This window comes from Colletotrichum lupini, chromosome 4, assembly GCF_023278565.1.
Source record: "Colletotrichum lupini chromosome 4, complete sequence".
Classification (NCBI taxonomy): domain Eukaryota; kingdom Fungi; phylum Ascomycota; class Sordariomycetes; order Glomerellales; family Glomerellaceae; genus Colletotrichum; species Colletotrichum lupini.
Window position 1 is genome coordinate 3603550 of NC_064677.1, and position 13690 is coordinate 3617239.

The 13690-nt window shown below is 55.1% G+C and overlaps 3 protein-coding genes across 3 annotated transcripts; 2 read left to right on the top strand and 1 right to left on the bottom strand.

Moving 5' to 3' along the window:
- Positions 1-2727: 2727 nt before the first annotated feature.
- Positions 2728-5862, top strand: CLUP02_08145 (uncharacterized protein; the record flags this gene model as incomplete). Its single annotated transcript, XM_049287135.1, has 13 exons — positions 2728-2984; positions 3112-3190; positions 3225-3357; positions 3420-3519; positions 3573-3660; positions 3706-4126; positions 4168-4471; positions 4544-4757; positions 4830-5090; positions 5183-5211; positions 5298-5355; positions 5403-5604; positions 5681-5862. The coding sequence occupies 13 exons, from the start codon at positions 2728-2730 to the stop codon at positions 5860-5862; spliced, it is 2328 nt and encodes a 775-aa protein (XP_049144278.1).
- Positions 5863-6007: 145 nt separating this feature from the next.
- On the bottom strand, positions 6008-8331 carry CLUP02_08146 (uncharacterized protein; the record flags this gene model as incomplete). Its single annotated transcript, XM_049287136.1, has 9 exons — positions 6008-6247; positions 6298-6612; positions 6710-6890; positions 6959-7213; positions 7291-7413; positions 7479-7690; positions 7763-7870; positions 7941-8212; positions 8277-8331. The coding sequence occupies 9 exons, from the start codon at positions 8329-8331 to the stop codon at positions 6008-6010; spliced, it is 1761 nt and encodes a 586-aa protein (XP_049144279.1).
- A 169-nt stretch (positions 8332-8500) lies between these two features.
- On the top strand, positions 8501-9108 carry CLUP02_08147 (uncharacterized protein; the record flags this gene model as incomplete). Its single annotated transcript, XM_049287137.1, has 2 exons — positions 8501-8657; positions 8810-9108. 2 exons carry the CDS (start codon positions 8501-8503, stop codon positions 9106-9108), a joined length of 456 nt encoding a protein of 151 aa, XP_049144280.1.
- Between the last annotated feature and the right edge of the window lie 4582 nt (positions 9109-13690).

Below are 13690 nucleotides of genomic sequence, written 5' to 3' on the forward strand. Positions count from 1 at the left end.
GCCGAAAGCTGGGCTGATGGAGAGTTGAGGTTGGTTCCATTTCCCCCAATGACTTCCCAGCTCGTTGTCTATCCTAGCTGGAGACTCTTCTTAACTCAGCTCAACTATTGAATACTCTCTCTCTCGGTTCTCCAAGGCTTCCCGAACAACCTAACCAATCTCCCCCCACCCTTACCTTACTCGAGTGACAGCAACCTTCCCCGTTGCGTGCAAGGCACCAGGCACAGGGCCACACTACAGCGAGAAAGCTGCCTTCACTGCAACCATAGTCTGCTAGGGTATACAGTAAGTCACGGCAGTCCCGGGGGTGAACTTGTCAGAGGCTCTTATAGCTATACGGCACACCCAGGGCAACGACAGGGCAGGGCCGCCGCTAGAACCTGGGGACCAGGGATTGACACTAAAATTGGGCGTGGACATCGAGTGGGCATGGGCAAGCTTCGGCGGAGTAAGGCCCGTCAAGGCCGGCCTCTTTTTTTCTTCTTCTTTTTTTTTTGTTGGTGAGTTGAGTTTGCTGAGTTGTAGACTTTGTTGTTGTCTGTTGCTTTTTTTCTCCTTCGCGAGTTCCATTCCCCTTCTCTCATTTCGGAGGCTCCTCTCTCGGAGCATCGTCTCTGAAATTCCCCGTGCTGTTTCCTTCTCCTATCCCCGTCTAGGTTCTTCTTCGGGGAAAAAAGAATGGGGAAAAGTGGGGGATTGGGACCGTGAGCACACTGGGAGGCGGTTTGACTGCGGTGGGAATTTCCATCTCGCTTTACGACTGCAAGGAGCGTTGCCTCACAGACGACACCCAAGAAGCAATAAAAAAATCGAGGGGAAACTCAATTCAGCAGGTAGAATTGCTACCCGTCCAATGGTCACTGGTCACATACACGGTAGCCAGCCGCGCCATGCGGAGGAAGAATGCCAAGACAAAGGGGAAACGGGGGGTAATGGGCAGAAGGAAAGAAAAACAGAGGGGATCCGTAACATGAAGAAAAAGGAAGCAAAAAGGATCCGGCAGTGGTGGAAAACCCGAGTGGTGGAGTCGAAGCAAATACCGGCGGCCGGCAGCTTCAAATCTTGTGCCGCGGCCTAGGCCATGCCATGCCATGCCATGACCACTAATGACAAGCCTTTCTTTGCCCTTCTACCCTCCTTGGATAATGATGGTCCAATCCCACGATAGGTACCCGCAAAAAGAAAGGAAATGTCCAGACCGCACCTCAACCTCGAGTTACTGCGTCTTATGTGACATTCCCTACAAATAATACAGTCCGGCTTCCGTCATCGTACCCACGATACCTTCTCTCACCCGGGCGGGAAATCACAGGAATCCAGATTTCAGGGCCCCCAGTGCTCACCTCACCCTCGATACTGGGAATCGGGACGCTGGAACAGTGGACGCCGCAACGGGATCCTCTTGCAGTCATTACGGATGCCGCCTATCTCTGATGACACTGTCGCAGTCCAGGCCGACGTGCACTAGCACCGCGTCCGTGAGTTGCTGCAAGCAAGTATCCGCACCCATTCCCATCCGCACAACAACCGGGGGGCAGCTATCTCTCCACCGCGCTGCGACCTCCCGTCGTCGACGTCGACTCAAGACTTCAACCCATATCCACCTACTTACTGCTTGGTGGAGTGAAAGATGGTGGAGAGCGCGATGAGCCTAGCGAGGCCTATGTATTTCACTTTCAACTTCTCATCAACCCATACCCATACACCCAGGGCCACCACCTTGGCGTCCGTGTCGGTGTCTCCAAAGTCCCAGAGTCAGGGCAGAGAGGCTCATCTGCCCACGCTGTCAAGGGTTGTTGCAAACTCACGCCTTCTCCGCCTTGTCTCGTCAGACGACCAGCACCTGAATCGCCGCGCATTAGAATCGTCGTGAAGAAGGTTTAGCACCATGCCTCATCAGTAAATGATCACAGCCGATGATAGGAGTTTGACAAACGCAACAAGCACCGTTGCTAGTGTACTTCCTGCATCTGACGAGACCCGCATCGCATTCGCACGAGTCTGGCCCGGAGTTGCTGGAATGCCCAGATATCGGGTTCCCGCTCGTAGTTGTCGCATTTCGAGATTATTCCCCATGCACTCCGCCGCCCGCGTAGAAGACGACGTGAGCACTGAGTCGTTGTCGTTCGGGTTCCTCTTGCTGGGACTCTGCGGATGTGGGATTTGACGACAAGTCATTAGGAACAGCCGGCGGGGATATCGGAGAGTGGGACGGTACGAGACGAAACGAAATGAGATGAGCGCAAAGTCGAGCTATCGAGCTTCGTCCACTCCGAAGCCGTCGCTCTCACCGTCAATGTCACGACGACTAGACTCCAAAGCCACCCCGAGCCACGTTGCAGAACAGTAGAACCTGGGGCTTGGCGACAAGGCTGTTTGCTGTTCTGATTCACTGGTTCACTGGCGAGCTCAGAGCTCCAAACTCAGAGCTGAGACCGAGGAATGCGAACTCGGAATGAGTGTCTGTTCCCACGCCCACAAACTGGATCCAGAGCCACGGATCGTAAAATAACGTTCAGTGACACGGAGCGCGGTGAGGTAAAGCAAGCTTGTTGCGACGTCTCACAAGGCTCAGGCGCAGGGACTTTTTGGCCTCCCGCTCGTCGGATACTAAGGTTAGGTGCTCCATAGTGTAGATAGACAGTTGGCGGCGGGCGAATAGATGAGACCGGCCGATGCAATTCATTTCAAAAGTCAGATTGCCTTAGTGGGCGGGTATTCGGCGGTATGGTAAGGGTAGGCAAATTGATGAAAAACAATAACAGTAAGGCAGAGGCTGCTGCAGAGGCCGTCAAGGTTGACCGTCGTCGTGATCGATGGTGGCAGTGTTCGCAGAGGGTCCCTCTACAGGCAAGGTACTGTATCCATACTCCGTACATCGAAGTTTCCAGGTTGCAAGAGCAATTCGTTGACCGCTTGACCAGGGTGATGCTCGTTGGTCGGGGCGACTCGTATACCCGTGTCCGAGGAGCTGGAAGGGTTCAGTGAAGTCTGTGAAGGGGGAACGTCCCGACTGGACCGGTGGCCTGGGATGGCATGGGATACGTACCTGAGTACCTTCTCACCGTTCGGATGCCACCTTACCTAATATCGTCCGATCGGCACCTTCAGCCTGGGCTCCCCTGGCGGTGCCTGGGAAGTGGCATGGGCCCCGCTCTTTCCTGGCTCTTTTCGGGATGTAGTGGTTAATGTGGATAAAGGAATAAGATCCACTTGAGAAATAGGGAACCCGTCACTCTTTACGCATAAATGAATACGCAGTACCTATGAACCTTGGACCCTCCACACCTCACGCCCAAAACTGCCTAAACCCAATCCAATGTAGGTATGCGAACAACGCACCAAAGCTCGGCACTGGTACCCAAAAGTGCCCACGGCGTTGCAACGGTGCCGGGGGAGAGACCGAGTGAGGACCTCAGAGCGGTTGAGAGTCCCCGTCGCGGACGACCATCGAAACGGAGCAGGCCCGCTGACGACCGAATACCACTCTGGTTCCTTCCGGAGAGGTGGGCGGACAAAGTTGCAACGAGGTCGAGGACCAAGACTCGAAAGAGGCACACACGCACCGAAAGGGACAGATGCCCAGAGAGAAAGAGGACAGAATGGTACGTCAGTGGTAAGACGATGGCCCTGCCGAGCGGAGGCTCTTACAAGATACCAGTCCCCCCGGGCCTCGGCCCTTGAGTCCTTTGATTTGATTCCTAGATCGCACCATCTCCGGATCCCGCGCATCTGAAGCATCGGCAGACGTCTACCAGGTGCCTCGCGTCATGTCCCGCCGTGCCGTGCCCACCGCAGTCCATAGCCAGATCATATTCTTCCATGATCCATCCCATGGCGGGCGGCATGGCCCCGGTCTTCACTTCGGCTTCTAGTGGACGGAATCACGGATACGCATCGAGAGCCTCCATGAAGCTAGGGATCATACGGACCAACGCGGACTACGGACAAATTCGCAAACTCGTTAGCTTGACACAGTCCCGCGATGGGACCATCATCATCCATGACCTTGAATTATCGTGGCCGATACCGCCATGCACGACAGAATCTTCTTCCAAGGGAATCCACCCCTTTTTGCTGCTTCAGTATCAGCATGCCAGGCAAGCCTTTGATTACAAGCTTGTCAGTGTCGTCTGCTTGCGAGATATCCGCACCATGATGCAGCAGGGGCCTTTTTTGGAATTGCCTCATTTGGTTTGGTCGCTGCCCACAAGAACCCCCCGTGCCAAATCTTCCACTGCTCAGAAGTCTTCCTGGGATCCTGGAAGCTGGCACTGGCAGACAACGATATCCGCACACACCGCAACTGCAAAACCCGGGCACGTCTTGGCAGCCATGGACCAGCAGCGATGCCCGTTTGCCAACTTGTCGTCAGGTCCTTGAGCTTTCATCTCGTCTTCGGCTTCATCGTCTCCACAAGTGCACGCACATCAACGGTTCCGTTCCAAGTCATGATCTCACGCTTGAGCCAGTGCAAGGTGGTGGTACCTTTGTCTTGGACGGTATCCATCGCCCTCATCTACCATGAAACTTGTTGTTGAAGACTTCAAAGTTCACGGACGCCAGATACCGTTGGTGGCATTCAGGGTGCCAAGCAGCGATTCAACGAAAAATCTCGCCCCCCTGCCCCCTTTCACTTCCCTCGTCTTGGAAAAGTTGGGGATTCAGGACCGGCACTCGAAAGGCTTGTCGAGGGAAGCCCTGCTCGCACTGCAGCCGCACCAACCAACCCGCTTGACCTGCTCGTCCCGTCGCTGGTGTGACAAGCCATGCCGAGCAATCGGCCACCCGTCTGTCACCTGGAATTGACATGGCCTCGTCGCACAAAGTGGCAATTTGGTGCTTTTTGCTCAAGGCCGGGAAACTCTGTCATCGCACGGCCGCTAGCGCTCGCCGACCTTGAGAAGACGACGCATCCCGGGACCTCCCTGTCCAACGGCTTTCAAGCCTGCTTGCCTCTAATCTTGACCGAATATCTCGAGTCCTCGTTGGTCAGATGCGCACCAAGGCCGCCCACAATTCAGACCGAGCTTCTCCCATCGCCGCAATGCAAGTCCATCGCAGTGGCGAAGACCACAGCCACGCGTATTGTGCGCGGTCGGGCGCGGGCACAAATGCAGTCGCACATGGCCGAATCCTGCAACTTCTAGACATGCAAAGGCTTGCGCAACAGTGATGCTAGCAGCTTAGCAGCCTCGGCGATGAAAAGTTGTAACTTCAGCTCCACTTGACTTGGCTTCTAATCACCGTGGAGACACATGACTCTGGGGTGATTGGAAGATTCTGAGACTTCTGAGGGCAACCTTCATCACCGCAAGGGGCACTGGAACCGAGGGCCTTGACTTCGAATGGCAGGTAAAGGCGAGTCCGTTACGGCTGCAACCCTCGAGTCCTGTTCATAGCCGCCCGAGGTCCACAGTGCCGAGGGTGACGAGAATGGGCTCAGCGGACCGGTCACCGACGACCAGAGTCGGGGAGAGAAACCTACGTTGGCTTCAACGGCGCGGATCGCGATCCATGCCATGTCCTCTTCAGCCCATGTTCTTCGCCTGTACTGCATGTCACTTGGCATCGACAGAAGCGCCGCCGCACTCGTGCGCACCTGTCTCGAATTCTAGACGCGATACAACACCAAACCATCCGCACCCACCACATTCGGCCTTTGCTTGAAGAGCCTCAGATGCGCCCATGCCCGGCCCTGGTCACCGGCCCCCCGGTGCTGTCTCTGGCGGCACAGGCGTGTTCACATGGCCGCTCCCCGAAACTGCATCTATTTCCGCCGCCGACGCGGCTACCTGCTCGTGGCTGCGGCTCTCCGTGGACTTGACACAGACCAACGATTGCTCTCCGAAAGGCGGGTGACGGTGGATCTGATGCTATTTTCTGCTTGTACGCATCGAATAGAGTGACTGTAAGCAGGCAATGCAGGCTGAGGTTTCGATCCTCCCAAGACTCTTGAAAGACATTTCACGTTATACAAACAGATCCGACGACGGCTTTGAAGTCATCACCGGGTAATCGCTGTTTGTCGGGCGGCGGCCAGCGTCTGCACCGTGACTCGAGTGGCCAAAGCCGCAGCCGCAGCAGCCGCATCCCGGAGTGTGGCTGCTCTCTGGTCTACCGTGTGGCCCCCTTTGGCTTTTACACGCCCTAAGTTCGTAACTGCAGCACTGCTTATGTGTTTGGACGAGGTGGCGGGATGTAGAAGCCGGGAAAGCAAAGGGAAAATAAGCAAGTTGTCCCAGGCCTGCAAATGCAGTATCCATGTCTGCGTACAGATCACACAAACACACGCACAAACTCCTTGTTTTGCAGATCGCGGGTTGGACAAGAGTTGCGTTGCGTTGCGTTGGTTCTGCCAATGTCATCTCGTACGGGCGTACGTACGAACCAACCGACTGTACTGAACTGCCGTTCTCCAATTTCCCCGTTGTCGAGGAGGCAATCAGAACCAATCTTGCATCTGCGCACACCAACTTCTAGACACCAGCTTTTCTGCTTTCTATCCCTTCTCTCTCCTTGCTCCAAGGCGTCGTCACTCCTTGCTAGCGCATTGGGCATCCTAGGATCATTCTGCAGTTTGATGCCGGCTTCGAGTACCGGCTGCATCCACTGTTTGTCAGACAGGTCAGGTTGGCAGGTCCAACGACAACGATAGATGAGCCGAGACTCGAGACTCGAACGAGATTATCGACAGTCCCTGACTGACGCGGACTGCAATCAGCATGCACCTGCAATCCCAAGGCATGGCAACTGAGACACGCCAAAAGTCCCGCCTCGCTGGATCAAGGTGGATTGGAGATTTGCCAAGACTCTTGGAGGGTGAAGGTGATGGGCAACACGCAGGTACGCCAGTTAGCGTACTGGTAGCCACACGCATGCCGGGGTTGCTGTCGAATGGGCAAGTTGTAACGAAGAGATTCTTGCGCGCGCGCGCGTCTGCAGGGGTGCGTGGAACGGCAAGTTTGGACGAAGTGCTCGCTGAGCCATGGCCCCACGGTTGCCGCGCTGTCGGAACCTCTTGGATCTCCCTAGCGCGTCTGGCTGGCGATTCAGAGATCTCTGGGAAGCAGAACCAGGTATTTCCTGACAGGCTCTTGTGTCAAGTTGATGGCCCGACGGGGCGCCGGTAGATTTGGCGCCCTTCTGTCTTTCCCACCCGCTCCCTGCCACACCGAACACGCCCAGTTGTCCTCCGGTTCGACTCAGGTACCTTGGACTTGAACAACGAGACTTCGGGTAGCCCGTGAACAGCTGTTGCAACGGCTGGCGAGTGGCTTGCAGACTTACCCAGTTGTGTACCGAGCGAGTCTCTCTTCGGACTTGCCTGCGATCAACATCAACGGCAGCCCGATCTTGAAGCAAGTCACCCTGTCCCGGTCGATGGTGGTGCTGTGGTGGTATGTCTTGCCTCTGTCTCTCATGCCTTGGCTTCCTCGGAAAGCTGTACGCTACCTATGCGACGGAGTAATTCATACGGACTCTCAGTATTATCGTACAGACTGAGAAGTACGAACACAGACGCAGCGTAAGCCAGCCAGCCCGCCGTCCCAACCAACAAACAGTCAGTCTCTAGGGCGAGGCTCGCGAGCAAAGCAGGGAAAGCAACAAGCAGTAACATGCATTGACGGATGTGGCGTCCGCGAACGCTCCTGCGTCTCATAGATGGGCCTGATGGACCTTGATGAGCCTGATACCTGACGCCCATCACCCGTTCCTCTCATCTTGGAGCTGTTCTTTGGGATCAACACAGGCATGGCACCATTCCCCAGCCCGGTCGGAACAACATTTCGAGCAAAGTTTGGGAAACGGCATGCACATCAAAGTCCACCACGATTGCTCCTGTCAAATGGCCTTGTCGTCTCTTCTCCTGAAATGCATGCAGCAGTGCCGGAAAGAAGTCCACGGGTGGCGTTCCTGTATGACAGGGCACGCCGCACACGGACGGCCGTCGCGGAGATGGATTCCCACTCTTCTGCGCGACGAAATTGGACAGGACCCGGCGACCGCACGACACGATCCACACACCCGTGGGTTGGCCCAACCCACACGCAGCATTGCTCACTTACGTTTGGCCCCATGGGTTGGGTTGCTGTCGGTTTGCTGTCCCGATGACGAGAGCAAAGGGCACCGGGGCCGGGGCAAGCCTTAGCCAAGGCAAGGGCAAGGGCAAGGTGAGGCGAGACGAGGCGACGCGTCCGAGAGTCAAAGACTTGAGAGGAGGGAAGTGAAAGGACCGGTCCATCATGAGATTTCCAAGAAGAAAACACACCGACAAAAAAGCAACAGAGTGACAACCGACATGTCTTTTGGTGTTACGTCTGTGGGCATTGTGCCCCATTTTTTTTTTTCGCTATCTCACTCGGTTTCTGTTGTGAGAAGCTGGTCAATTGGTCATGCTGGATGTCACTTTGGACGGGCGGTAACTCTTTGCAAAGCAAGACCATTCCTGTTATTCGTTCATCTCACCGTTTTGGATTTTCGAATATCTGAACATCAGATGGCAGCAGGCTTCCCTCGGTCTGAGGTTCCTGCGACCGAGGACATCCCCGAGCGGCAGAGAGTTTGGCATTGCCAGGCCCCCGACATTCCCGACAACGCCGCGCCGCCGAGTCCGGATCTTGTCATTTTGACTTTGGGGGTCCATCCTTACAGATGTTCTACACGTATGGTACGGGATAGATGGGCTAGGCATTTTTCCGCACTGCAGTATAACGACTGTAGACTCTGGTGACGTGAGAAGCATCAAACGGTACACTAGCGTGTAGCTGGGCCGTTAGTCCCCCTCGCTTTTTCACTCCGAGTACAGTCTCGTCTCGTCTCGTGATGTCTCTCTCTCTCTCTCTGTGCGTGTGTCTTTTACCCATCATCAGCCGCGGACCGATTCCTGCATCACAGTCATCACGCAAGGCGGCCGCGAAGGAGCGAAACGAAGCGGATGCGATGATGCGAAAGTGGGATCCCCTAATTCCCCATCCGCATCACCAGCATGTAAGGTACATCACTCCCCCCCAAACCCCTGCTTCACGCGCTCGCATCGCTCCGCGGGGGAAGAGGAAGAGGGAGATGACGGCTGGCTGCCCTGTCACTCTGGCAGGCCTGGCCTGATGAGGGGCCTACGATCACCCGCCCGTCGTCGTCGCCGCCGCCGCCGCCCCCTGTACGGATGACGAGGAAGATCCCTTTTTTCTGATGTTGCGTCGATTTGCTTGCTCTTCGAGTCTCTTCCCGCACCCAGCCCAACGCTGATGTGAACGACCAACGACTGACCCCGGTCCGCAAGCGTACCCCGGTATAGGATGAAACCACGGTTCGTATGCCCTTCCCCTCCGCTCTCACCCTGGCCAGAGGATGCCAGATGGAAGCCTTCTACGGCCAAATCTGAGCACGGACATTTAGCAGGAGCAGGTAGTTGTTGTCTTGTCTGCAGTGTGTGCTGCACGCAACGCAACGCAGCTTCAGCGCATGAGGAGCCAGGTGCAGTGCAGTGCATTCAGCGGAAGAAGGATCGTGGAGTGTTGTCGTTGGTGTTGTGTATTAGTCCCACGCCCCCTTATTGAAGGTCAAGTGGACGATTGTCGCTGCTGGCGAGAAGTGAGTAAAAACCCCGACGGCGACGGCGCCTATGTAATGTGCGTATGACTTGTATGTAGGCATGTATGTATGTATGTATGTATGTATGTATGTGTGCATGTATGCTTGCCTGTGTGTGTGAGTGTGATGGATTTCCCTCCGATGAAGGAACGTTTCTGGTTCGTTGGTTCCTGGAGAACTGAGAGATCTTCACTGCTCGTTACCATATCCTATCGTTCTAGGCTCGGTCGGTCAGCCTCCTTGTGTTTGGGTGTGTGTGTGTGTGTGTGTGTGTGTGTGTGTTCCGAGCTCCGTTCTCCCCATCCTCACTTCTCTCTCTGTCTCCCCCGCTCACGATGCAAGGGGGGAAGTGGAGGGGCACGGTGTGCAAACTTGAAGAGAAGAGCATAACTCGACGGCTTCTTAATTTCTGAATCTTGCGGGGAGAGAGTAAGAGAGTGCGAGTGACGTTTGGTTTAGGGGGTACGGATAGATGAACCACGCATATGCCGTCATTGTCACCCGAAGCGTAGTAAAGTAGAAGAGCCAAAAGAAGAGTTGCAGTGGTTGACTGCTTCTTGTTTACCCGTACCCCGTATCCCTTTCCTCCTGTTCTGAGGGTAATTACAAAACTTTTCGGCACACGAGTGATTGGTCCTTGCATGACCTTGTCTCTCTTGACTGTCTGTGTGTACGGATAGAAACAGGACAGGACAGGACAGGATCAGACAGACACGGCTCAACTTTTTTTTTTTGAGATGATCGGCAGGCTCGGTACTCCGTAGCTTGTTGGGGATATGGAAATCGTTCCCGAGGCGAGTGCGTGTGTGAGAGCACTCAGGCACTCACTCGGACGGTAGTGTAGACCAGATGGCAGAGGAAGGGCCCAGCGAATTCAGGTACCGAGACACCACACCGCAGATACAAGTGCCATCATCCATGGCGAGGCAAGCAAGCAAGCAGCAGCTTTGGATCATGTATGGATGGATGGAGTGAGGAAGAGGTTACACCGTGACCCCACCACGAAATGGGCGGGAAGCATCGCGCGCACCATTGCCCTCTCCCAAGACTACTCCTCCAAGACTACCAAGAGGTAAGACGAAAAGGAAAAAAGCTCGGAGGAGGATGAGCCCTTTCAGCCTACGGCTCGTTCGGGCAGCTTTCCAACCTGACCTGACCTTACCCAGCACCAGTGCGGCACCACCACATCGACGCATCGCATCGCTCGCTGCAACGCTACCGCTCTTTTCTTAGCTTTTCGCTTCTCATGCTACCCTTGCTTGGTACCCCGGTACGAAGTATAGCTCTCGTCGAATGTGGTGCCTCTTCTCGGAATTCCCTGATGGAACAACACGCACATACACGCGCGCACACACACACGTTCACAAGATCACACCAAAGAGTACTCTGTACTTTCCAAATCTCTCGGCATATACCTCACTGCAACACACATTCAACATGGTAAAACGAAGTACCTCATAAAATTGCTCGAACACACAAGCTGGAGAAGAGCTTCCCGTCGTTCCTGGGTACCGGGTGGCCCATGTAAGCGGCCCTGACGCCCGTCGTTCGCAACCTCTCCCCACGTCCATCACGGCATTGACGAGCGTGGCACCTCTTCAGCCTGGCATAGATTGGAAATGACCGGGACTTTTTTTCGACAACAGCTAAGCTAAGCTAGCCTAGTGTCCGATTCTCAAACACAGCTTCTCTCTCTCTCTTGTTGCTTTCTTCTTCATGTCTCTCTTGGTCCGATCGAATCAAAATGCACGTGGAGATTGGAATCTCGCGGACGTGCCGGACAAGGCCCGCAGCGCCAGGTCGGGCACCCCCCTCCCTCCCCGGAGACTTCAATATCCCAAGTGCCGTGCTGTCAGAAGAGAAGCTACAGGAAAACTAATTAACCAGCTTTTCCGTTCGGTCACGTACATCTGGCATATTACACACACGCCGTAGACTAATCTGACCGCCTTCTTGTCCGCCGCCAAACTCGTTCGATCATTCCGGGGGGAGGGTTTGGCTCCAGCACGTCACCCAAGGCGACTTGGAGTAATAACCTCAGTTTGCGTTTGCCCGTTGGCTGGTTAGCTTAGTTAGCTCTATCTCTCTTTTCCCATCTTAAAATCTTTCGATAGCGGTAGTGCGCCGCGCCAAACCGTGAGCTTAAATCACGCCGCCTCATCACGCCAGATCAGACCCATTAATCACACAGACGGCGCCTTCGTTGGAACACTTGGAAGCTCGTTTTCGTTGTTCTACGCGAGCACTAGAAGGCCGCTACCGCTACGTTGTAATCCACTTTTGCTCTTGCTCGAGACCACTAAGTTTCCTGCAACACGGCAAACAGGGCGACTTGGTCAAGGGACCGATGTACACAAGATTGGAAGTGGACCGCAGCCCAAAGTATCCGTACCCGGCGACAGCTTCTGGCAGACGGGCTCGCTCTCAGTCTCTCTCGCCTGTCTGTTCTTGGGTGGAGAACGTGGAAACTGGAATTGAGGGACTGCGGCCTTCGAGAAACCGCATCTCACCTCCCCTGGGCCCTGGCACGGGGGGAGAGCGAGAGAGCACTCTGGAGCCTGTGAACATGCTTTTCTCACTACGGTGGGGAGGTTTGGCTTTCCGCTCATCCCATACCCAAGAGCCACGAAGATAGCTTAGTGTAAGGAGTAATAACTTGCGTGCGTTACGGCGTTGTGTTCTCTGTACGCAACGTGCAGGGCCAAAAGACATGCGCGTTCACTGTTTCTGCCCTCTTCTAAAACATGGCTGTACAGCAAGCGCGGCCCCAGATTCGGTCCAGATTTGGGAATATTTTGGTTCACCTCCGAAATCAAAAAAGAAAAATCCCACATGGCTGACACGCCGCCGTTTTCTCCCCCAATTCCGCCTCGGAAGCGGACAGGTTCCCCGTCTCTCTTTTCCCCCCTTTGCTCTCTCTCTTTCTCTTCCTGTGTGCCTCCTTGATTCTGCCCCGAGGGACGCTGTGCGTTGCGGGTAGTTAAGGTTTGTGTGTGCGTATCTACGTGTGCCTGTATCCGTTGAAAATGTCTGTGTGTACCCTTACCACGGTGTGTCTTCCACAGTTCGCTGCTTGATGTAAGACTGGGCAGCGGCGGCGGCGAAAAGAAAGAGGTCTTGAACCGAGACGACGAAGATCTACTTTCTTGGAGGATCTGCTCATTGTCCGTCCATCCCCTTGCCTCGCCAAAGGCAGTCTGCCGGGGTCGGGAGTCATCCGTCGCCCATCAACCCATCACCATGCCCATCGCTTCTGTGTCCGTACCCGTTACCTGTTACCGTCCCCTGCCTTGCCTCTGTTCGGTTCTCCTCTCTGGCCGGCCGCATCTTGCTCCAGTCCTCGACCCATTACCCAGTCGTCTCCCCGTCGAGGAGGATATTGATGATCGAGGGTGTCCGTGAAGAGATATTGACAGAGTGAGAGACAGGATGTTCCACTCGGCCGGTCAGTCATCAACTAAGTTGCCGCCGTCAGTCAACACACAGACGAGCGCCAATCTTCCAAGAGTCTATACGTCTTCTTGCTCGTTACTGCGCCGTATCTCGCGAAAGCACTCGCTGTCTCTCTGAGTCTCTTTCTTGTCCGGCCCCCTGCAACTACACTAGCACACTACCGCGATCCTTGTTCTCGCTCGCTCTCACTCCCCACCAGATTTCCGTACCCTTCTTTTTCTTCGCGGCCGGCCAACTCAATAGGCGCACACCTAGGGCTCACCCTCCACTCCGTCCCGCTTCCCTTTGGGACGCCCTCCCCCGCAGCAACCTTTCCTCAGGCCCTTTTTTTGGTGTCCGCAGTGGGATGGGGACCAGAAAGCGAGCAGAGAGAGAAAGTGAACGGTGAGAGAAAGCCAGAGAGCTCCAGCAGTGACCGCACACACACACACACACCCACCACCACCCTCCTCATCGGCTCATCCACCTCCTCCGGCTCCCCCTTGATCGATGATCTTTTCCATTGGCCGTGGCCTCGGCCGGGCTTCTCGACAACGGTCATGCGTTCATCCGTGGAGTCGACACAGAGCTAATGTCACAGAGGGTCCAATGAGCGTCATGCAGATATCCCAGCCGAGATGCCTCTTTCGCTCCTTGATTTCTT